Source organism: Rousettus aegyptiacus, unplaced genomic scaffold (assembly GCF_014176215.1).
Source record: "Rousettus aegyptiacus isolate mRouAeg1 unplaced genomic scaffold, mRouAeg1.p scaffold_m13_p_2, whole genome shotgun sequence".
NCBI lineage: Eukaryota > Metazoa > Chordata > Mammalia > Chiroptera > Pteropodidae > Rousettus > Rousettus aegyptiacus.
In genome coordinates this window covers 126,081,275-126,104,125 of record NW_023416295.1, presented here as the reverse complement: position 1 = coordinate 126,104,125, position 22,851 = coordinate 126,081,275, and the positions used below count along the sequence as shown (strand labels likewise).

At 44.9% G+C, this 22,851-nt stretch overlaps 2 protein-coding genes and 1 long non-coding RNA gene across 13 annotated transcripts; 1 reads left to right on the top strand and 2 right to left on the bottom strand.

Moving 5' to 3' along the window:
* Positions 1-90: 90 nt before the first annotated feature.
* LOC107521238 lies at positions 91-10,292 on the top strand. 2 transcript variants are annotated; one of them, XR_004955542.1, is made up of 4 exons: positions 91-443; positions 4,691-4,792; positions 5,800-8,485; positions 9,113-10,292. It is a non-coding gene; the product is annotated as an uncharacterized LOC107521238 (long non-coding RNA). The 2 variants fall into 2 exon arrangements; XR_001599514.2 differs by having other exon boundaries at positions 97-443; positions 5,800-10,292.
* Positions 5,464-9,300, bottom strand: CNPY2 (canopy FGF signaling regulator 2). Of its 2 annotated transcripts, none has more exons than XM_036235930.1 (6): positions 8,410-8,430; positions 8,144-8,256; positions 7,881-7,996; positions 6,847-7,050; positions 6,588-6,684; positions 5,464-5,630 (listed from the first exon to the last, which is right to left on the bottom strand). In XM_036235930.1, exons 2-6 carry the CDS (start codon positions 8,229-8,231, stop codon positions 5,587-5,589), a joined length of 549 nt encoding a protein of 182 aa, XP_036091823.1. In that variant the 5' UTR covers positions 8,232-8,256; positions 8,410-8,430; the 3' UTR covers positions 5,464-5,586. The 2 variants fall into 2 exon arrangements, with proteins under 2 accessions (XP_036091823.1, XP_016021232.1); XM_016165746.2 differs by lacking the exon at positions 8,410-8,430 and adding an exon at positions 9,178-9,300 and having other exon boundaries at positions 5,467-5,630.
* Positions 9,724-22,851, bottom strand: PAN2 (poly(A) specific ribonuclease subunit PAN2). Of its 9 annotated transcripts, none has more exons than XM_016165725.2 (26): positions 22,721-22,851; positions 21,732-22,119; positions 19,111-19,280; positions 18,877-18,997; positions 18,630-18,707; positions 17,996-18,263; positions 17,242-17,584; positions 16,947-17,043; positions 15,961-16,080; positions 15,629-15,748; positions 15,241-15,369; positions 14,915-15,114; positions 14,670-14,806; positions 14,422-14,528; positions 14,121-14,219; positions 13,934-14,007; positions 13,680-13,827; positions 13,267-13,410; positions 13,071-13,130; positions 12,779-12,869; positions 12,024-12,181; positions 11,773-11,916; positions 11,465-11,644; positions 11,245-11,338; positions 10,760-10,957; positions 9,724-10,431 (listed from the first exon to the last, which is right to left on the bottom strand). In XM_016165725.2, the coding sequence occupies exons 2-26, from the start codon at positions 22,011-22,013 to the stop codon at positions 10,397-10,399; spliced, it is 3,597 nt and encodes a 1,198-aa protein (XP_016021211.1). In that variant the 5' UTR covers positions 22,014-22,119; positions 22,721-22,851; the 3' UTR covers positions 9,724-10,396. The 9 variants fall into 9 exon arrangements, with proteins under 9 accessions (XP_016021211.1, XP_016021209.1, XP_016021210.1 ...); XM_016165723.2 differs by lacking the exon at positions 22,721-22,851 and adding an exon at positions 22,369-22,602 and having other exon boundaries at positions 9,735-10,431; positions 14,658-14,806; XM_016165724.2 differs by having other exon boundaries at positions 10,091-10,431; positions 14,658-14,803.

Genomic DNA, 22,851 nt, shown 5'->3' with positions numbered 1-22,851 from the left:
GATTGGCCCTGGGCTCGGCCATTGGTCTGGTGGGGGCGGGGGTGGGGGGCGGGACCTGAACCGTTGACAGCATTTGTGGCGGGGGGGATTGGACTGCCGGGTTAGGCTAATTCAGGGTTAGATCTGGGCGGGGGTGGGAGGAGCAGCGTGTAGGTGGCCAAGTATGTGCCTGAGAACTCAGTTAACTTTCTTAGGCTTTATCTTGGACGTTAACACATTTGGGATTAGTTCTGAGGTAAATATTAGAGAAAAAGCCTCAAGGGCTTCGACCTTTGAAGGTCCTCGGAACCCAACTCCTAGCACGGCAACTGATCATTACCTATTCCTCCTTCCCCCTTGGCATGATTTCTTGAATGTCTTTGGAGAATGACTTAGTGGCTATAGAGGTGACATCAGATCAGCTATGATGCCAGAGTTTAGCCGCTTGACGGAGATCACTTGAGGTAAGCAGAGGCCATGCTGTTATAGATTCTAACAGAGCTCAATATGTGAAGAAGGAAAGCAAAGGTAGGAGCATGAAAATCCAGTGCTCTTTGCGGGCTATCTGCGTCTGGTGCCAAGTCTTACAAACGCCCCTTTAATATGGAGACTTACAGCACAGACCAGAGACTCTGGGTCCTAGGCGTTAGTCTCACCGCTACTCCAATCACTGTACCCCATACACCAGCGCAACCCACATCTAGCCATAAGATCAGGAGCTGCAGACCAAACCCTCATCCAAAACCAGGCTTTAGGCACCCTCCCTTTTTTGTCACATTAGTCCTATCACTTCCATAGGGCCTCTGGACCCCCTTCTCCTACTTAGCTATCTTTTATTCTCTCTTATCCTGTGCTTCCCACAGACCATTAAATGAACCATGGTACTAAAGTGAGCTTCCACACCACTCGTGACTAATTCCTCTGGGTAGACAACACCTAAGGACCTTTAACCTCCCTAAGCCTCTCATAGTTATTGACCCAAGGGCAGAAGGGAAACTGCCTCAATGACCAGGGCATCTTATCTACAAACTCAAGCCCCAAGTGAATAGTCCTCTTTATCTCCTCGCATAGCAGTAACAAGTTTTAGAGGTCTCAGTACCATCTAAGCCATGCTTAGACAGACCTTGTTTATAAAGATCTAGTTTATAGCTCAGACTTGTAAAACAAGAACGAAAACCACCATTTTTTCTTGCCAAGTTTCTTCATACCCAGCTTCACACCTACCAACCAATGCTCATCTAGATTGCAGATCAGGTAGGTCAGTTTTAGGAAAAAATTTCATAAAGAGAAGCCAAGCAGTGCCCCAGAGGAGTAGTGACCGCAGCTACCTCATCGGTGAGTTCAAAGTTCCACTGATCAATATTTGATCCCAGTTTAGTATCTCACAGAGGATTTCCTCATAACCCTAGAATAATCTGACCTGGTTTCTTCTCTCTGGTTAACTATGCACAGAGACTAGCCAGCAGACCAGAGGGCAGGAGGCATTCTCAGAGTGAGGATACCAAAGGGATAATTATTGAGTGGCCATAAGAATAACCTATTTTGGTGCTTTAGTGATTGGAGGGAAGGTGGGGAACAGTAATGTTCTAGCCCCCTGACATAGTGTCCTGGAGCCTAGTGTCATGAGGACTTTATGGACTTTTTTTGAAATTGTTAGGTCCTGACACTGCTGTAAGGCCAATGGGAAAGCTAAGGGAGCAAAGGGACTAAATAGTATCTCCCAGGAGCTGGCTTAGAGTCTGTTTGTGAACATGGATGGGACCTGGGGAGGTGGGAAATTAATGGAGGATTGGTATAAAAAAAATAGACAAGTGAGCTCTAGACCCAGATACATCTAAGTGCTTAAGAACTGGAGAGGACAAGGGAAAGAAGGCTGAGCACCGAGGTCATGTTGACCTTGGGAGGACCTCTTTAAGATGGACAGAGGCAATGGTGCCCTCTGGTGGCAAAAGATAAATGAGAGAATGCACTGAACTTAAACTTTTAATCTACATTGGTAAACCAAACTCCTGTATTTAAGGGATAGTAGCTAAAATTTATTGAATACTTACTATTTCCAGATACCATCTAAATGTGATACATGTGTTATCTTAATCCTCACAACTCTAGGGAATGTAGGTAATATTAATAACTAAACCAAGATTTAGATAAAGTATCCTGTTCTGTTCGGGGCCATAGCTCGTAATTGGCATTGCTAGAATTCAGACCTAAGTTGGTCTCACTCCAGAAGCTGTATCTTAACTATTAATCCATATTAAGTTTATATGGTGATGATGGAATTATCAGCTGCAGCTCAAGAATGGGACTTTTGCATCATTGTTAATTATCTGGGTATATCAGCTCAATGTGTTGCAATATTTAAAAATATTTTAAAAGATAACTATAGTCCTACTCATATGTAAACCCTTTGTACAACCATACCTGAAATACATGACAAATGGTGACTGTCCCAGAATACATAAAGGTAAGGGAGACAAACATTTAGCAACTAAAATGACCAGGAAACGTAGAATGGGCTTCTTAGACAATATAATGTTTGGAAAAATGGCTGAAAAGAGGATATGGTGCTTTTTCACTATTGATTAGAATCAGAGGGCATGCATTCAAACTTGGAGGTAGTTTTCAAACAAATACAAGTATTAATTTTCTCAGTCACTGGGGACTGACTATAGGGAGACTCCACTATAGGGAGCAATGTATAGCAGAAAGACCACTGGCCTAGACAACTGGCCTAGACAATCATGTGTGTGAGGTCTTGGTTTCTTACTGACTAGCAAGGCACAACTTCTTTGAGTTTAGTTTCATCTGTAAAATAGGAGTAACATCTATTTAAGAGCTGTAAAGATTAAATTAGGATGTGTATGTGCTTGTAATTTGAGTATTCAACATATTCGGTTGACCCTCAAAGACAGGTTTAAACTGTGTGGGTCCAACTTATATGTAGATTTTTTCAATTAAATATACAGTCAACCCTTTGTATCCCCAGGTTTCATATCCGTGAATTCAACCAACTGCAGATCAAAAACAATATTTTCAGTCTGTGGTTGGATATTTATAAATACAGGGGGCCAACTGTATGCATTGTTCCATGCCATTTTATATAAGAGACTTGAACACATGCATATTTTGTTATCTGGTGGTAGGTCCTGGAACCAGTGCCCCATGGATACCAAGAGACTATTGTAGTTATGTTTTGGGGGAGTCCAAAGCTGTACATGGATTTTCAGCTGTGCAAGGATTGGTGTCCCTGACCCCCACATTGTTTAAGGATCTGTACTAGTCTCAACTGTACTAGTTCCCTTTCCCTTGGTATTTAGCCCTGTCCTGTATTTAAAAGAATCTTATTACAGCAAAAAATCCTATAAAAATTATTTTTAAAGGACTGGATTTTTAAATAAAATTTCCTAGTCACACTCGGATCTCATTTAACACTGGCTTTGGGAATGTTTAAGTTCTAACATTTTACTGATAAATTCATTCGGCGGGCATCTAAAGGTTCAAGTGTAACCAGATATGCAAGGTTGTATATTTGGTAGTTTATGCTCTACCAAATACTGAGCTAGAATAACTTGTTATGGTTGATGAATCTCCAGAGGGTTTAGATAAATTCATGGATTCCTTGTGGTAACCTGTGATATGAATTAAGACATGTATAAAGTATATCCTAACTTTCTGAGGATCAAATCAAAAATGATAATGTCCACCTTTTCCTATGTAGGTCACATTCTTACGTACCAATGGCAAAGACTTGAGCTGGAGAGTTGTTCACAGCTCTACCTTGACAACTAGTGAGGTACATACATCACAAGTAATTTGTTAACAATTAACATCAAATCTATCTTATTTATTAAAACCTGTGAATGATTTGCCTTTCTGTAAATTAAAACTGTTTCAAGTTCCCTCTATGAGTACTCTCACTTATACTTCTGATAAGGTTTCTGATGGAAGAATAAGAAGTGTTTAGACACCAAGCAAGCAATGAACAGAATCCTGGGCATACTCACAGGGGTTGAAGCATTATTATTTATGTGCATCACAGAAGAAAAAAAGGTGCCTAACAGCTGCTCTGGAAAATTGATTTGATAGGATATAGCATTTCTTAGGACTGATGAGAGAAGAAACTAACACCAGATCCTGAATTTGGTTGTCAACTAACATCAGGGTACTTGCTCTGAGCTACTTCATGTGTAAGATTTCACAGGGATTTATGGTATAAGAAAGCTTTGAACACATTCAGTGTACAAGGTTATAACAGTAAAAAAGACAAAACGGAGCTAGTTCACAGCTTTATCAGATCAGATTGATTTTTTGAAGCATTAGCTTATAGAGCTAATTTTGCCACTAAATGCAGAACTTCAGGACCTGTGGTTTCTCTGGGCCTTGGTTTCTTCATATGTAAAATGGGCAAGGTGAACTAGATCAGGGATCCCCAAACCCTGGGCCACTGACTGGTACTGGTCTGTGACCTATTAGGAACCAGGCCGCATAGCAGGAGGTAAGTACAGGCAAGTGAAGTTTCATCTGTATTTGCAGCCACTTCCCAGTGCTGGCATCACTGTTTCAACTCTACCTTAGATCATCAGGCATTAGATTTTCATAGGAGCACTGGTCCCTGGTGCCAAAAAGGTCGGGGACGTCTGAACTTGATGACCTCCAAATTCTTTTTAGATTTTAAAATGCTTGATTTAAAGTCTTTGAAATGTTTATTCAGGTGTTTTCTCCCTGAGGCATTCCTGGGACAGAAAAATTCCATTCCAAACCCTGAGAAAGCCACACCTCAAGATCAGAGTGCTGAAGAAGCTCTTCAAAGAAGGTATCCTTTGTTTTCATCCCAATGCCCCAGCATAGAATCTCTACATACAGAAAGTGGGGACAGACTTATAATCTAGATTGACATTGGTTAGTGATAGAGATGAAAAAGGTATACTTCAGTGTTGCTGTTGGCATAAAATCTGAAAGATCAGGCCATTTAAGCAAGGCCTTTAAATAACGTTCCTTACCTAATTTCTCCCTATCTGATAAAGCCCTTACTTTTCAGCTGGGTTGATCACATCCATTTTCCCCTTCATGAATGCTCTTGCTGATCCCTCCATCTGGAAGGGCAGGGAGGGAAGAATAATGCATGTCCATTAATTCCTTTGAGACCAAGCTATCTTACTTTGTTTCATCAGTATGAATACAAGTTATTTCTACAATCCTATACTACCATACACTTATGTTCTTTTGCTTATTCACAGGGAGTATTCACCTCTCCACAATTAAACTTTATATACATTGTATTGAGTAGGCACTGAATAAATACTATCTAGTTTGTGAGTGCAGCAGGAATCTCAGGTGGCAAAAGAATGAAAGCTTCAGGCTCCTCCTACCTTTGTGCTAGACCATTCCCAAAGCTCTTCCTTTTCTTTCTTTCCTGTTTGGAATCCCTTATTTTCAAGCCTAATGTTAGGGCCAATTCTGGGCAGAAAAAGACAACACAGTTTGTACTTTGGGTTTCATATTTTTTTCAGTTCATTTCAGTAAAAACATAATATAAAAGGCATTGCCACCCTCTTCCCCTCCTGGGGGTGATCCATCAAGCCTGTCAGTCTGGGCTGCTCCAATGGTTCATAGCTCATCATGCGATATATGCAGGGCATGGTCACATAGATCTGCAAACAGCACATAACAATTTGAAGGATAATGCCACTTTCATACTGATGTATGCCATTATCAAGAAAATACCCGAAATCAAACTGATACACATACCAACCACCATTTTTCAGAGCATATGCTTTTAAATGACAAAACATTCCCATTATCCTCTCACCTGTACTTCAGGTAAGGGAGCCACAAATTCTGAAAGCTGACAGAAGAGAATGGAGAAGAACAACCCAAGTCCCAATAACATAGGGAGGAGGCAAGAGAATTAAAATGTTAATCAATCTACATTCAGAAACTGCAATATGCTGGTCAGCCCTGCAGCCAGGCCAGGATGACACTTTCAAAACGAAGATTTCTACTGGGATTGCTAACAACCCATTCCCCACACTTGTGAAAGGGAAATGGGAACCAACAGTCATTCCTTATGGCTAAAACCATGGGGAACCTATGGATTAAAGGCTGGAAACTGCCAGCAGGCCTTTCACTACATATTCTTACCTTGTCCTGCTACATACTCTTCCCCTTCCTCGCTGTATATCCATATCAAAGAAAATGGAAACTAAAGAATGACATATAAACTGAATTCTCTGAACACTCACTTACCCCCCCCCCCCACTGCCTTTCCATGTCTCCTTTAGTCTCTTTCACTCTCTGCCTCTGAGAAGAGACCACACTCTATCTGTGGAGTGTTATCTCTTTACTAATAAACTTTCCTTTTGACTTTAACTCTGGCATGTGTGTTGAATTCTTTCTACACTCTCCGCTAAAGGACCCTCTTCTCTTGGTATAGGGCTTGGTCTCTCCCTCACTTAGGGAAAATTTGCCCTGTCCTGCATCACCTAAGCCATTGGTAATGGAAGCCAACTCTGAGCTAATATCAGAGGACTGACAGGGGGAAGTGCACTACGGAATGTGCCAATTTCCACATGGCTGTGAGGACACAAGGTAAAGTGGAAGCACCTTACCTGTTCGCTTACTACAAAGTTTGTCTTTAACATTGTCAGCCTCTCGGGAAAAGAATTCAATGAGTTCATCCTCATATTCTTCCACAATGCTCTCACACTGCCAACCCAAGAGAGAAACAAGTGAGAGAGGGCAGCAAGAAGAGGCCTTTTACTTTCATCTCCAGAGAGGAGTACAAGGATATTGACCCAGCTTTCCACCTGGGCTCTTCAATAACTCCCATAATTTTTAAGATCCAGCCTACCCACTCCCATAGCTCACCGCAAACTTGAGGGTGCCACTGATGTCTGAATCAATTCGGATGCCCTGTAGGTCCAGTTCATTGGATTCTCCATTCCGGCTCACTACACGTATGTAGTTCTTGCGGTGAGTAGAAGGGTCAATCTGTTCCCCATACTCCTTCATCCGGTCACATACCTCCTCTAGTAGCTCTGTGAGGTGGGCCTCTGAGCGAGCATAAGGCACCTAGAAATGTTCTCAGCCTTGGGTTACACTCTTCTACTTCTGTACATTAGTAATTTACATCCTTATTTTTCCTTCCAAATATAACCCCACCAACCTATTCTAAAAAGCCTGCCCTATTTAAAAACAGTATGATTTATTTGTATAATTCCAAAGTGTTTTCAAATATATAGTCTTATTTCACCTCAGTAACAATCCTAAGAAATAAAAAAGGTGTAATTAGGTCCAAATTATAAACAGAAACCTCTGATTAACTCTAGTCGACTATGTTCTTTTCCTTTGAAATCCCTTAGTTCTTATGGATGTAAGGTAATTTTATTTTTTTGTACTGAGTCTAAAACCTGCCCTCAATAGGAGAGCATTACAAAGGTAGGATAAGCTTTGAGGATAACAACTATTAAATCATTTCACAAGCATTACAACCTTAACATTTATTGTTCACTAGGTACAGCTTTGTTATGTGTTATGTTTTCAACTGAAATAAGTTTCCTAAGTACAAGGATAAGACCTATTTTTTTTTTAGTGAATGTTTGTGTGTATACCATACTGCCAGAGTAAAAACATGAGTCACATGGCTTAAGGATGTGGAGAAGGGAGCGGATCAGGGGTCCCTGTCTCCTAACAACTTCTACAGCAGAAACAAATTATTAAGGTTTGGTGCCAGGAAGCAAGTGCATAGGGTATAAACCTCCAGTCTCTTCCACATGAGACAGCCCTATCTTTTAGATACCTCTCCGGATCAATAGTATTTCTATTAAACCAAACTCCTTAATGAGATGAGTTCTCATTCAAAGTTAGAGTGAGCTACTTTATTTGGGGAAACAGTAAATTACCTCCACCACTGACTGGCTGCCATCTGGATTGATTCGGAAAGAGCCCATCTGAATGGTCTTCTTGGGATCCACCTGGGCAATTTCCCACTCTAGTTCATCCACCAGAGCTCTGCAAGCTGGTGCAGGGGAGAGAAGGTGGAGGAGGGGGAAAGGGAGAAAGGAATCACCCAGTTTCCATTCATTTTACCCAGGCTTTGGAGCTCACATCCTCCCAAGACTCTGTCTTCCCCACCCTCCTTCCTCCCACTTCTTTGTGTCTTTACCTCCACAGTGTAGATCCTGGCTCCTCCGAGCCCAGGCAGTTCCCAGCAGGACCCCCAGAAGCAGGGCCAGCCAACCCCAACCTTTCATCTTTAACGTAATGGGGTTGCTCCACCTGGATTTGGATCGGAATAAAGCATAAGGATGAGGAGACAGCTCCATCCGCCCAACCCGTCCCTCATCCCAAGGTCTTCGAAGGCTTCAGTGTGGCTCTGGTTCTACTCTCCAGGAAATGGCCAGGACAAAAAGGGGCTCCTCTATTCCCAACCTTGAGGACCCAGATTCCCCCAGGCGGTGAGAGCGCGAGCTCGGGACTTGAGGCTCAGTCCCAGACACTACGACAGGTGAGACTCTAGATGTTGGTACTTCAGCGTAGCTTGCCTAGAACTCACGGGGATGTGGCAGCTACGGAACGGAGGTTGGCGATTAAGCGAGGACGAAAGGCACAGACAGAGGAGCTGCCGAACAGGAGAGCAGCTTATTCAGGCCAGGAGTCAGCGAAGTGGCTGGCCCACAAGGAGCACGCACACTCAATAGCTAGAGCCTATTTGGACCCAGCACCGGAAGATTTCTGCATCCCCACCTCCAGCCTATAAGCTATTTCCCGTGCGGACCAGCCCCCTTTCTAAGGACCCCGCCATTGTCTTCGCTCCAGTCCATCCCCTCTCTTCAGCTCCCCTCGCATTCGTCCCACCTCTGCTCCCAGGGCCGCCGTCGTGGCCCAGGCTCTGGAAGACGGTCGGACTCTCACTTTAGCTCTCGACCCTAGCACCTGGCTGTGGGGCAGCGGGGCTGTCCAGCCCTCTCCAGAGCGCTCCGGCGCTTTTCCGACCCGGGATGCCCTGGCGACCGCCTGACACAGCTCCCCGCACTCTAAGTGGGCACCTAAGCAGGGACCCCAGTGCGCAGCGGTGCGAGCCGCACACTAAGGACGACCCCAAACCCGCCCCTCTAAACTCTCGCTCGAACAGGCAAGCTTAGGAGCGGCTCCCAGGCAGCGAGGACCCCGGTGGATCGCAGAAGGACCCAAACTTGCGTGGCGGGCAGCTCCACGTGATCACCAGCGGCCAGCTGAAGGAGTGGCCTGAAGCTAGGACGGATCCTGGCGTGATGTGTGGAGGCGGTCAGGCGCGGGTGTTTCTCTCTCTAGGTAGACTAGGACCTTCAAAAATAAAGGTACGCTGCTTGCTAGTAAGAAGCCCTCAATACTCATGAAACTACATCTCCCAGGAAGCACTGCACCACCACAGAGATACTGTTAGTAATTACAGCTCTTAAGCTATCCTGGGACTTGTAGTTTGTTAGCTTCCTCACTCTTAAGTTTGTGTAACAGAAACTATACTGTACGTCTTAGAAGAATCCGACCTGAGCTCAGGTACTAGACAGGCACAGCAAAGACATAACATTGCCCAGGAAAGACATAATTATACTCTCCCAATATCCTTAGCTTTGGACTCCACAGAACTTTTACCTTCATTTTTATGTGGGAATTTGAAAGCCTTAGGTTTTCTCAGTTGTAATAGAAAGCCAACAACAAAGGAGAGGACTTAAATCAGAGAACCCCACCCCCGCAGGTCTCCAATGAGATAGATGACAGCCAATAATATTTTTGTTTTTATTTTATAAAACATGCGGTTTAAAACAAAATGAAACGAAAAAAAAGAAAAAAACAAGAAAACAAAACGAGACTGGAGAGTGGAGTGGATGGAAGACAGATTCTTCTCAGCTGTCAGCAGGAGTGAAGCCAACAGCCAACCTTCTGGACCCAAAGGCCTTTTTGGCAATGTTGGTCATGGCAATACTGGTTTGCCGGGGTCACCAAGACTACATGCTGGCTCCTTCTGCATCCCACAGTCAGACTTGAGCTAGATCTTAGCTACTGTTGTATCGAGTCGCTGTCCAGTACGTCAGTCCTTACTAAATAGAAATTGAGAGTTTTTATTCCAGGATCTTCCTTGCCTGGACATTTATAAGCCAGGATATTTATTAAGAATACCAATTACTTTCCATCTGGGTCAATTCTCAACTCTGTTTCTGGCCCACTGTTTTGCAAAGGATGAGAAAAGAATCTGGCTCCTAGACCCTTTGCAACAATTCTGCTGCATTTCAGTTCTATTAATAGCACCATCTATAAACCCTGAGCAGGTCCAATTCTGGAAGTGGACAGGGTATAGCCAACATGGGAAGCCACATCCCTGTTCTGGGGCCACAGAACACTGAAGGGAGAGGCAGTAGTTCATTGGGAGATGGTGAGGTCAGAGCGCCAGCACTGAGGAAAAAACAGCTGCATCTGTCAGAAACAAAACCAAGAGCACTAATAAGTCTTAAGATGGAGAAGAAGCACCTGGGATACATCTTATGAAGGAAAAATCCAAGAGAAAAGAGGGCATGGCCCTCCTACAAACATTTTAGAACTGGGCAAGAGAAGGTTAGGACGAATATAGAGTTTCAGTAACAAAATCTATTTCACTGTTGGGAGAATTAAGTCCTTTACAAATATAAGATAGGGCTGGAACTGTTGTTAACATCATCTTCATCATTATTGTGGTGAGTATAATCTTATATAGGCAATCAAAACCCACCCAGTCCAGTTTCCCTTGTCCCATCCCAAGCCTTACTCTTGGGACTTGTCTGGCCCTCAGGCTCAGGCACCTTCCAGTCCATCTTTCGGCCCTTCTCATAAAGACCCTTGAGCACTTTGTGGAAGGACTCAGGCTCAGTGCCATTTTTGCTGAGCTCCAGATACTTTCGGTAGAGCTGAAGGGCTGTGCGGGCATCCTCAATACTGTCATGGGTCTCCCCTTGAATCTTCAGGTCTGGGGGAAGTAGAGGTGGAATAGTTTGGGACCTAGCAAAGGAAGGTAAGAACATGTCCCCTATTCACATCCCCAACTCCGGATAAACAATAAAAAACCTGACTGCCCTTAAGGGAAAGAGCCAAACACCATCCCTGGTGCACAATGGGGATACTGAAGCTACTTAAATCCATTAGTAACTCTCACCACTAACTCAGGGTCCTTCCTACTCCCCTTGGTCCCTCCAACACTTTTTCCTGCTCTTTCTTAATGAGCACCACAAGGGCTTTCAGGGCAGAGCAACTCACCCAGAAAGTACCAAGCAAGAAATCGCAGGGAAATCATTCGTTTTCTGGGCATGTGAAACAGATAGACAGTGTCAAGGACCTGGTCCTTGGGCACCTGGAAGGAATAAAAGAATGGGAGACTGAAGGTAGGGGATCCATAATTTCATATTCTCCAAAAGCATAATGTATACCCTAAGGGGCCCACACTCAAAGAAGACTCTTAAAAGGGGCCTGCCCGAACCATGAGATTGATGACCCGGAAGTCCTTCTGCAGACCATGACCCACAAACTTGACTCCGATATCAATGAGAAAACGAAGCTTTAAGTAGGTAGACTTGAGAGTTGTGAGGTGCTTAGAGGAAATCTTTGCATCAAGGTCTCCTGGTTTTATCCCTGAGTATTGAGTCAAGTAATCCACCACCTAGGAACAGAGAAAAGGACAAGTCTCCAGGAAGTGAGGTGCAAGATCTCCCCCACCACTCTTTCCTGAGCTCTAAAGCACTCTAAGTAAGCACAGTCTGGCTCACTTACACCTCCAAATCCTAATACCTGTTCCTGGGTAGAGATGTAGTCATCAATGAAGGGGATACCCTCATTAGGTCCCTGGCCCCGAACACAGGTAATCCTTGCTACTGACATCTGGCTTGGTTTGATGGTAGATTTGGTGCCATCACTGCGCAACTCTGCTTCCTCCTATGTGAGAAAAGTTAATAAAGGAAGCAGAAAAATGCTTATGACTCCTAATATCCCCAGAGTTCTGTCCCAACACCCCACACTTCTGCACTTCTGCTCTTGGTTACCTCATTAAGTGTGACAAACTCAGCATCCAGGCCCACCAGGTCCCCAACCTGTGGCATCTCATTCAGCATCAGCGGAATAAAGGTAGTATGTGTTTTCCGCTGCTTCCGTGCAAGTGAAGCTTCAGCCAGCAGGACACTTGCCTCAATAGGGTTCTTGACTAGAAGAGAGAATCCAGAAGACAGATGCTGGGGACAGGGAAGTGACCAGGGGAGGGAAGCCCAGGTGGCTGACCAGAGATCAGGTCTATACTGTGATCCCTCAATCACATGAGTAAACATATCATGTTTGATGAAAACAGCAGGTAGATGGAACATGTGAAATCAGAAAATTATCTAGAAATATAGTTAAGAAAAAAAGTCAACAGAAAGGAAAGAATAAAAATTTTACTTTGTATTTTAGCTTAGAAAACCTAGAAGACTGAAGTTACAGAGAAACTTTGGTTTAAAGGCACCAAACAAGGACTTAATAAGGAGTTCATCTCTAAAAGAAGAGCTCTTCACTTGGGGATAAGAATTAAAACTCAAAATCATAATCTTAGTCATTTTGATCAGACTTCCCCCCATCACCTCTTTCCCATTACACCCTCAGGATCTCCAGCTTCTAAATTTAAGGCCTGAAGAGCAGAAATCTCTGTAGCATCCCTGGAAATATTAACATTGGTTACAGATTCTAAGCTTAACAAGCTATTTCCCAGGTCTCTTCCTGAAGACCAATCTGAACTGTCCATACCTTGGGTCTACTCTGTACCACTTACTGTTCAGGTTGTATTTGGAATTAAGATTCCTTTTGATGTAATAAAGGATAGCAGGCACTTTCCAGTTCATGTCAAACTGCACAGCTTCATGCTATAAAAGAAAAAGCACTTAATGGCCCCCTTTTCCTTTTTCCCAAGTCAGAAGACAGGACTTAGGTGCTATTTTTAGCTCTGCTAATGCTTTTTGTTCTTGAGAACCCATCCCTCTCTCCTGGCATTCTCTAAGGCACTGAGGATGAGGATGCTAAGAAAAAGGGAGATGATAGGAGGAATACAGTGTGTTATAACTAACCTTATCAATAGGTTCAATAAGAAAGTCATTGAAGAGATACCACTGCTGGTGGGTAACACCCTATGGAGATAAAGAGAAAGACTGATGCCAAAGTGATGGCTGGAACCACTCTAGCTCAGACTAAAGATAAGGACAGATCTGGGATTCTACCGCGGCCACCACCAGGAGTGTCCCTGCCCTGTATTACTTCACTCACCTCCTTCCGTTGGTGGTAGGTCTCTCCAACTTTGATGTGAGCCACCAGGCTGCCCCCTGTGCGTGAGTCCAGGATGTGTACCACAGTAGCCATCAGGTCATACACATAGACACCATGCTCCTCCTCTGCCCTGGCTGGGCCCCACTGTGAGGGGGGTACCCAGGCTGCTAAGCTAAGTTTAAGGATGGGGAAGGAAGGGGAATGGGGACAGAGGACAGGGACTTTGGGGTATGGGATGGGGGACCAGGGTGGGTTATTTCCATTCTAGCCCAACAGTAAACTGAGTCACTTCGGAAAAGCCCACAACTGGTACTCAGCTTTATTCCCTTTCTTTTCTCTATACTAAGTTCCACCTTCCCCCTGTCCATCTTTCTCTCCCTTATTACCCCTCGTCTTCCCAATTTTCCAACAACCTGCATCTCATCCACATCAGTCCAATTGCAAACATCTAGTCCTTTGTTCTTGGTCATCTTCATACGAATGGAGAAAGGAAGCCAGACATTCTTCAACTCCTCAATGGAAGGACACATCAGCATGCCCTCTGGATTCCCAAGTTCCTTCCTATCAGAACAGGAGAAATGGAAATGTGTTCTGAGGAGATCTAGCCAATGACACGAGGAGCCACTGAGTAGTTCAATCCTTTGAGCACTCACAAGACAGTACCTACCAATCAGCTAAAGTAAACTCCTTGTTCTTGGAGATTTCCCCACCATGCTTCTTTATTGCCATCTTGAAGGCAACCTGAACACAAAGGAGATATCTGATCCCTCAGGAACATTAAACTTATTTGGAAGTCAGAAGGGGGAAAAACTAAAAAGTACTCCTAAGGCCCTGTTTCCAGCCCCAGTCCTTACCTCAGCCTGCATTCTCCAGAAGTCAGCTTCTTTCAAGCTGTTCACTTCACAATTGATGACAAGAATATCTGGCAGATGGCGGATGTTGCGGGTCTGAATCTGAGAGTATAAAACAAATAAGGAATGGCAGGGAGCCTACAGGGAAAGAAACCTGGAAAGGAACAGTAAAACCTGGATCTGTATCCTCAAACTGGGGTTCTTCCCCTCCCTATCCATCCCTGGATGGCAGTGCTGACCTGGCTGGCCCCAGATGAGAACTATGGCTGAGTCCCCAACATGACCAGTGCAACAGTCCACTCACCGTGGGCTGGTACTTTTCACAGTTGTCACACCAGGCCTGTGTATTCTGCTCCAGGCAGATACTTCGCTTTAGCACCTGAGCAAAGTCACAGTTCTTCCCAGTTTTATCTGTAGGGAAACTGGCTGCTTCACTCTGGGTTCTCCCTTCTACTCACCATTAGCATTAGCCCCCCAACACCCTCTCCTTGACGTTATAGGACATTGGGGGAGCCTTCCCAGCCCAGCTACAGGGTATACCACTGTTGCTACCCTCAGGGTAGGAGAGCGTGAAGAGCAAGGTGGATGAGGCTCGCACGGTCTCACTGCCACAGCGGCAAAGGCTGCAGTTCTCCATTTCACAGCTGAACAGCTGCCCAATGACAGAGTCCCCCGATGAGCAAAAGCTGCTAAGGATGGGAAAGGTGATATATGTGCACTGAGGGAGTTAGGAGACCCTGTAAGTCACAGAGGGGCCTGTCATGGTGTCTTTAACTATTCCTGTCCTAATTCCATACCTGCCTCCAGCACCTCGATAAGCTTGGGGTACTTCCAGCTCTTGCATGTCCTGATGCAGCTGAGTAAGAATGAAGCGATTCCACCTCTGAATGAGCCTGGCCAGATTGCCTTTGCCTGAAGCCTCGTCCGAGTCAGCCAGGATCAGACCAAGGGCTGAGGCTTCAGGAATAGTGCGGAATGCCCGAAGAAAATTACTGCCCTGGAATCCAGAAGTGTGTTGGTGGAAAGGGGTTATTTTCTCTTTTGTGGCCATTTTCACAGAGATGTCTCTGCTTGCTATCCACCTCCTTTCTCCTTTAATTGTCCCAGGTCTCCAGGCACTGACCTGACACGGGTCACCTCGGGAGAGGTCCAACATGTGGAACAGGAAGCCCAGCTCACATGCCAGGCAGAACTCCTTCTGGCAAAGGTGGTTCTGGATTAGGCAGCGAACAGGCTCCAGGAAATAGAGCACCTGGAGGGAAAAGGAGAACTGACGCAGGCAACTGTTATGGGGAGGAAGAGAGACGGGAGGGTTAAGTGAGCTGGTGGAGTCCACTGAAGAAGTGGAGCTCACAGAGGAAACTTAAAGGGCATGGAGCAAGAAAGAATAGTAGAGGAGGCTGTGGTAAAGTGGGCTTGATTGGGGAGACATGGAAAAAGGGTATGGGTTGTGGGGCCACAGAGACGAAAGGCAGCAGGCATGTTCAAGTCACAGGAATACCCATCCTTACCTGGATCATGCAGTTACAGTAGGCATTGGGGATATGAGGCTCTAATCCAGCAAACAGGGTCTTATTGTAGTGTTTGAAGTCAAAGTCCTCTAGCCCTAGCTTGGAGTACTTGATGGTCACCTGAGGCAGAAACAGTCTGAGCAAGATGAAGATATCCTCAGAGTCCCCTTATCTTCACAGAACCCATAACCTTCCCTAAAACCTCCCTCCTGAGTCCATGGTGGTAGATGAAGGCTTCTCAACTGAGTCCTTCAGTCCTTTCCCATATGACCTCCTTCTCTGGAACATTTTCCCACATCCCAGAGGGCTCCTTCCTCGGTATCCCTCAGCACCTTGCGATATTTCTTAGAGACCATGTGGAGATATGGTTCCTCTTCCCGCCCTATTGGTGACTCAGTGACCTGGCTGAAGCTGTCAAATTCACTGTCTGACTCCTTGAGTCGGTAAGGAATCTAGAATTTTTAAAAAGAGGTAACGTTGTTGGATGTCTTAAGACATCTTTTGTTCCCCCTACCCTTATCCCAACATTGAAACAGACACCAAGTTCTCAACCTTTTTCATAGGGTTTCCAGCATTCACTGCTTCTTTTTCATTCCCAATGCTATCAACCTACCTCACCACAGCTGAACAACTGTGATGGCTTCCACACTGGGCTCCCCACATGTTCACTCTGTACAGCATCGCGCAACCAAACTAATCCTCCCAAACTGTCCCTTTCAGTGCATCACTCCTTCCACCATACATTGGATTTCAAGGCCTTACAATCATGCCCTTTCCAACCCCAATCTTGCCATTTCCCAAAACTGACAGCCACTCCAGCCAGATTGTATAGTCTCCATCAGGTACCCCTTTTGTAGTTATGTCTCTTGAGACCTTTACTAACACTGATCTTTCATCTTGAACGTGCTCTGCTGTTATTTCTACTTACCCATGTGTCGACTCTCCAGCTCAACATCTACCTCTCTTAGTATGCCTTCCCTGACCACTCTAGCCCAGAGTAAAATTTTCCCTCCAAAAAGCTCGGGCAATGAATGCTTATGACATCCTTCCAGCATTTAACAATGGAACATAAAGAATTTGTTATGGGTAGATCTTATTTTCATCAACCAAATACTACTTAAGAGCAGGGACTCTATCTTTCATGTCTCTGAATCCTCCCTAAAACCTACCTTCACAGTACTTTCAATTTAGTAGGCTTCAAAAAAAAAACCTTTACTGACTAAAAACAAAAACTACTGAAGACTAATAAATGAAAAAGATGGGAGAAATGCCAGTGGGCTGGGTGGAGAGGGGCTGACCTTCTCCCCTCTGAACATACCTGATTACGAAGCCTGGTGCGGGGGTTAGGGGCATAGCCAATGAAGCCCACCTTCTTCATGGTGCGTAGAATCTCTGCATCCACAGGGGGTGCTCGCCTATAATATATCATATTTCTAGGTCTTGAAGGTTGTAGTATCTGCCCGATCCCCAATCCCCAAGGGGCCAGAAAAAAAGAAAATACTGAAGGTAGACATCAATCAGGAAAAAAGCAGAATAATAACAGGGCTTGCAGAGAATCCCAGTATCTCAGCCCTTTTCCCCTCCCCTCTTTTGGCCCAGATTAGAGATACAACCTGGGAGCTGGAGCAGAGTTGGCAGCAGGCCAATCGGATAGAAGAGTGTCAGTGGTGAGTGGAACAGGGATGAGGGAAAGAGGCAGCAGGTCCTGGCTCCAGTCCAGAGGAGGCAGTGAGTCCACAAGACAGGGCAAAGCAAACTCGGTTTCCCGGGAGTAGGGGTTGAAGGAAGGCTCAGGGGAGTCAGTCCAGAGGTGCACACAGCCTTCAGAATCCCCAAAGGCCAGGGCCTGCTTGCTGGCTGACACATCAAATGTCATCAGCAGAGGTCCCACAGGATTCACATGAAAGATGTCTGCTGGGTTGGCCAGGCCTGTGGGCTCACAAAACTGGCATTGCCCTAGGAGGAAGGAAGAGGCCCACTGAGCAAGCCCTGTAAGGCAAAAAGGAAACCAACCTTTTGTGCCCTTCCTACCCTCTTCCCCTGGTATCAAGGAAAGATGGGCTCCAAATCCTTTCCTAGAGAAAACACCATCTAATGCCTTCCCATAAACCACAGTGAGGTTTGTTATGCAGCAAAGGACAGTTTTACAGTTGATTTGCTTGCTCCACTTTCATCTTTTTCTGTTCTTCACACCCAGGGAGAAAATAAAAACTTTAATCTCTAACCAAACCTAAACGAGACCTGCATGCCCTGCTGAAAGGTTACTTTTTCCCCCAACAAAGAAGTTCCTGGGAGTATACTCCTTCTGGCACCTAGTTCTCCTTTGCTAATCAACCCCTTTCACACCATCTTACATCTCCTTCATACCCGACTGGGAGATGATAGCAAGACGAGAAGTATATGTAGGGATGAAGCGCAAAAAGGCAGGATCCACGTGTACTTGAAGTGGTGTGATGGCACGCATCATGCGCAAATCATACACCTTGAGGAAACGGTCACACGCAAGGCCGGTGAGGCGGCTGGAGAAGCCACAGGAGGCCAACAGGTTGCCATGCACATCAAAATCTGATAGACTCCCTGAGAAAGCATCGAACTCATGTTCCACCTTAAAAGTACGAAGGTCTCGCAGGGAGATCTGAAGAAGAGATAACTGGGTTAGCTACCAAAGCTGCTCTCAGAAAGTACCTGTCACCTACCTACCCTGTCTCTACAAAAAGAACTATGGCTCTAGGATATGGGCAATTAAACCACAGAAAGGGCAAAAAGGGAAGCCAAGAGCTGCAAGGGACCCCAGAGAGAACTCTTGTTTACCCTTTTGCCCCTAAGACACCTAGTTATAACAGAAAACATCAGGCTGAAAGATAATCTCATAGTGTAACATGGCAGGATAGGAATTCAATTCACTCTTCCTTTCCACCCAACCACAGCCCCACAATTAAGGGAAAGGCTGAGCCCAGTCACATATGTGGTGAAACAGGGAGGAAAAATGGAACTTAGCCACTTTGCCAGATGTGTGGCCACAGAAGAAGAAGCGGTTTGACTGTCTCATGATGGTGACTCCAGGTGTCTCGACTGCATACTGGGGAGAGAAGCAAGAGAAATCAGTAAAAATGATTCTTCCTACAAACCAAAAAAACAGAAAGGTTGCACACACATCTTAGGTATGTTCCCAGCCCAGGTATTATCCACTGCCCCTGCCATAATAAACTCAGACTCTGCTTGGGTTTTTTTGTGCCCCATGCTTGTACCTTCTGAGTCTCCTGGACAGTATTAAGGTCAATCTCCAAAATGTGGTTCTGCAGCCCACCAACTAGTAGTGTGCTGCTGTCAGTCAGCAGGAGACTGTGCATATCCTCATTCTCATCCAGCCTGTGAGGGAGAGGAAAGGCTATGAGGCCAGGGTCTGAAAAGCTTCCAATCCTTTAGCCTTCCCACTCTATGAGGGACCCCCTTTCTGAGACTAGAGCTGAGAAGCCACTTACAAGTAATCAAATATAATGAGGCCACCACGGGCCATATACTTGAGGTTGTTCTTGGTGAGAAAAAGGATACCATTCTCCAGGCTCTGAATTTGCCGAATGTCATCACTACCATTGACCTGAAAGGATGAGTAGCGCTCCAAGGCTGGACCAAAAAATGAAGTGGCATGACCCTGTAGGGGACAAAAAGATGAGACACCCCCAGAGTGGAGGCACAGGGCCATCCTAGATATAAGTCAGGGACTAGACATTGCTGCTCAGCTTTCTTTCCATTCTTACTTCCTGGCCTTTCTGGCTAGCAGCGACAAAGATATAAGGGTAGACACCAATCTTAGTGACAAATAAGACTGACAATACCATCTTATATTTGTTCAGCACTTTACAAAGTACTATTATAAACTCTGCCTCATTTTATCCTCACAATGACTCTACTGAAAGGTTATGGCTCAGTCAATTAGAACAGTGTTCTGCTCAAGGACGTAGGTCCAATCCTTCACTGGCCAGCTGGCTTTCTTATGTTCCACGGTCAAGTCTTAATCTCTATCAACCATGTGGGAAATGTGTATTGTGGGTCAAAGGCTGGAAAAGAGAGAATGTGAAACTCATTCTACCCTTGGCTCCTATTTCATTCACTCCTGGCTTCTCTCCTGACTTAGCTCATCAGACCCTCTGTTTATGTGCTTCCCTTCTGGCCACTCTTGAAACATGGCTATTCCCAGTCCACTATCTTCTCACTCTACTTATTTTCCTAGGTAATCTCATCTACTCTCAAGGTTTCAACCATCCATTTTAAAACTGATAAATCCTAATTTTCTTCCCTAGCCCAGACCACTGCCTTAAGCTTCAGGCTTAAACATCCAGATACCTACTAAACATCTCTCCTTAGATATCCCACAAGAACCTCAAACTCATTATATCCTAAACTAAATTCACCATTTTTACACCATTTCAGTTCTTCTGTATTCTCTATGGTACCATGATCTACCTAGTGGACCAAATCACTGGAGTTAACTTGTCTTGTTTATTTTACTTCCTAAATATTTTCCAAATCTGTTCTCATATAAGCATCTCTACAGTGCTTCACTCAGGCCTTCATCATATTTTATGTGAACTACTATAACAGCCTACACACTGATCTAAAAGTCCTACCTCATCCTGCTTAAATCAACTCTATACTGCTACCTTAGTACTGCACCAAAGATGCAAAATGGACCTTGTCATTCTGGATAAAAATGTCTGGTGGCCTGAAGGATGAAGTCCAAACTCTTTTTACATAACATGAGATTTTTCTAGAATAGTCTTCCCCCAGATGCCTGCATGGCTCCCTCCCTCCAAGATAGCTTAGAATGGACATCCTGGCCTGCATCTCCTGGTCTCTACTCAAATGTGACTTTATCAGAGAAACTTTCCCTGACCATCTATCTAAAGTAGCAACATCTCCTACCCTTCATTAACTCAACACTCTTATTCCACTTAATTTTTCCAACACCTGATACATTATAAATATATTTTTGTTGCCTTTTTAAAATTCTTATTCCAAGCCCAAACCCCAGAGCAAGGTTTGGCACCTAGTAGGTGCTCAAAAAACACTGGCTGAATGAAGAAATGTCTAACTTTTCTGTTTCATCTTCCAGTCCAGTAAACACTAATTGCTTGTAGTTCTAGCATCTACAATCACTATGCTGTGTATTACCTTTGTTTACCCCCATTGCTTTCGACAAGATAGCATTTTCCTCTTTTATTCACCTGACTTCTACTCACCTCTCAAGACTCAGTTCACGTGACACTTTCTTCTTGAGGTCCTCTGACTCTCCTCTATGCTCACCAGCACCCAGTATCTATTTTCACACTGGCATTTAGTAGTTTACATCCTAAATTCATAATTATTAAGTCAAGCAGTTCAGTTTCTTCTAAAGTACCATAAATTATCTGTTTATGTCTTTTTCCTCATTGTCCTGTAAACTCCTTGAGGGCAAGGCTTAGGTTTTATTCAGCTTTATTTCCTGAGTCTAGCACAGCAGTAGATACTGCCCATTGAAATGAATGTACTACCAAAAGAAATTCATTCTTTCCAATGGAAAAACGATTCATACCTTATGGAAGGTAAATTAGTAAATCAAGGCTAGCATGTTATTTCTTATAAAATCTTCAGGCTCCCTAGTGTACTGGCAGTATGGATACATATTTTTAAAAATCAACACTGATAACTGCTCTGAGATTAAAATCAGGCAGAGAAGACAGAGTCCATGTAAGATATACAGAAACATGCATTAAACATTCTATAATTACAAAAATGGAATACAGTGGAGGAGCATTAGATATTGAATTTGGATGGCTACAAACTGATGGGTACACTTCTCAAAATTAATCAAAGCATGGAATGGGCAAACTGTGGTAGAAGTGGAATGCCACCTGAAAAAGAACACTTACGTACCATCCCTAGATTCCATGACTCCCTCTTCCTCTCTCCACTCCCTTCCTTTTGGCTTGACTTAGAGATCTAACTAATTCTCATCACCTCAACTTAGCTCTGACTCCCTGCAAAGCAGCTGTCCTGGGGCTAAACCCAGATAAAACACATCCAACATCTCCTTTCAGCCTTTACAAAGGGGTACAATTCTTACCCCGTGGCTTCCCACCCACAGCATCTCCTCGTGCAAGTCAAAGTGGGAGACGGAAACAGGCACACCCACTTCAGCCACCACACTGTGCAATTCAGAGTAGACACCTTCCATAATGTGCACTGATTCCTGGACAGGAAGAGCCTCCAAGGCCACTCCCTCTGGGTCCAGCTCCACATTCTGTAGCAGACTTGGGTTCAGGTGGGCATCCAGGACAGGGTCCAGGGCAGAATGCATGGCTGGGGCATATTCTGCCAGTCCAGGGTCCAGACCCTCGAAGTTCATGATGATGACGGCAGCAGATTAAACCTGTATTACACCCTACCTTGCCACAGTCCCTTTAGAAACCTGACCCAACCTTCAGCAGGATAGCACCAGTGGGCATCCTGGCCTGCAAAGGGAAAGAGGTAGCTGAGTCAGGGGTAGGCCCACGTACTTGTATTTAGTGTGTTTTAGGTAATATGGGCAGGAGTAAGATGAGGCAGGTGGGTAGGAAGCAGGAAAGAAGGGGACAGACAGCAGGACAGAGGTGAGAGAAGTGTTGTCCCTCTTCTCCTCTAGGCCCTCTGTAGTTCCCCCCACCCTACTATCTAACCTAATCCTTGACTTCCCTTTCAGTTCTTCAGGCCTGCTCGCTTGCCTGGTTCATCCCTGAACCATCAGTGGAAGGAGCAGCAATTGCAGGAGTAGGAATTAGAGGGGGATAAGGAGCTCATTCCTCAGAATAAGGGGAGTTGGGAGGTGAGAACAAGAGAAGTCAGTTTCCCAGAATCCCCTGTTATGTTACCCAGGATTCTCTACGGGAAAACAAGTATGGCCAGTTACCCACAATTGGGGCGGGGGTAGGGGTACGTGATGGAAATGGCTAGTTACCCAGAATTCCCTGGGGGAACCAGAGAAATCAACTACCCAGAATTCTCCCCCGGCGGCGGGGAGGGATTAGGGCAGGGTCAGATGTGTTCCTGGGATGCTTACGGGGATTGAGTCATTACCAAGATTTCTCCATGGCGGATATTTTGGAGCGCGTGGAATTTAAACGAGTAGGGGTAGAACAAGCGCCGTCAGCTCCGTGGGAAATTCCAGTTTCCCCAATTCTCCCCCGCGCCTCACGCTCAACCTAACC

Bases quoted from the DNA above. Each gene is read 5' to 3' on its own strand.
- PAN2 (XM_016165722.2), bottom strand. From the start codon at position 22,013: ATGAACTTCGAGGGTCTGGACCCTGGACTGGCAGAATATGCCCCAGCC. The intron at 15,749-15,960 runs GTGCTGAGGGAT...TTTCTGCCTCAG, and splicing joins TCTCTAAGAAATATCGCAAG to GTGACCATCAAGTACTCCAA. The intron at 14,220-14,421 runs GTGAGTGGACTG...TTATACTCTCAG, and splicing joins GTGAAAAGTACCAGCCCACG to ATTCAGACCCGCAACATCCG.
- CNPY2 (XM_016165746.2), bottom strand. From the start codon at position 8,231: ATGAAAGGTTGGGGTTGGCTGGCCCTGCTTCTGGGGGTCCTGCTGGGA. The intron at 7,997-8,143 runs GTAAAGACACAA...CCCCTGCACCAG, and splicing joins CCAGGATCTACACTGTGGAG to CTTGCAGAGCTCTGGTGGAT. The intron at 6,685-6,846 runs GTGAGCTATGGG...TTGGGTTGGCAG, and splicing joins GTGGCACCCTCAAGTTTGCG to TGTGAGAGCATTGTGGAAGA.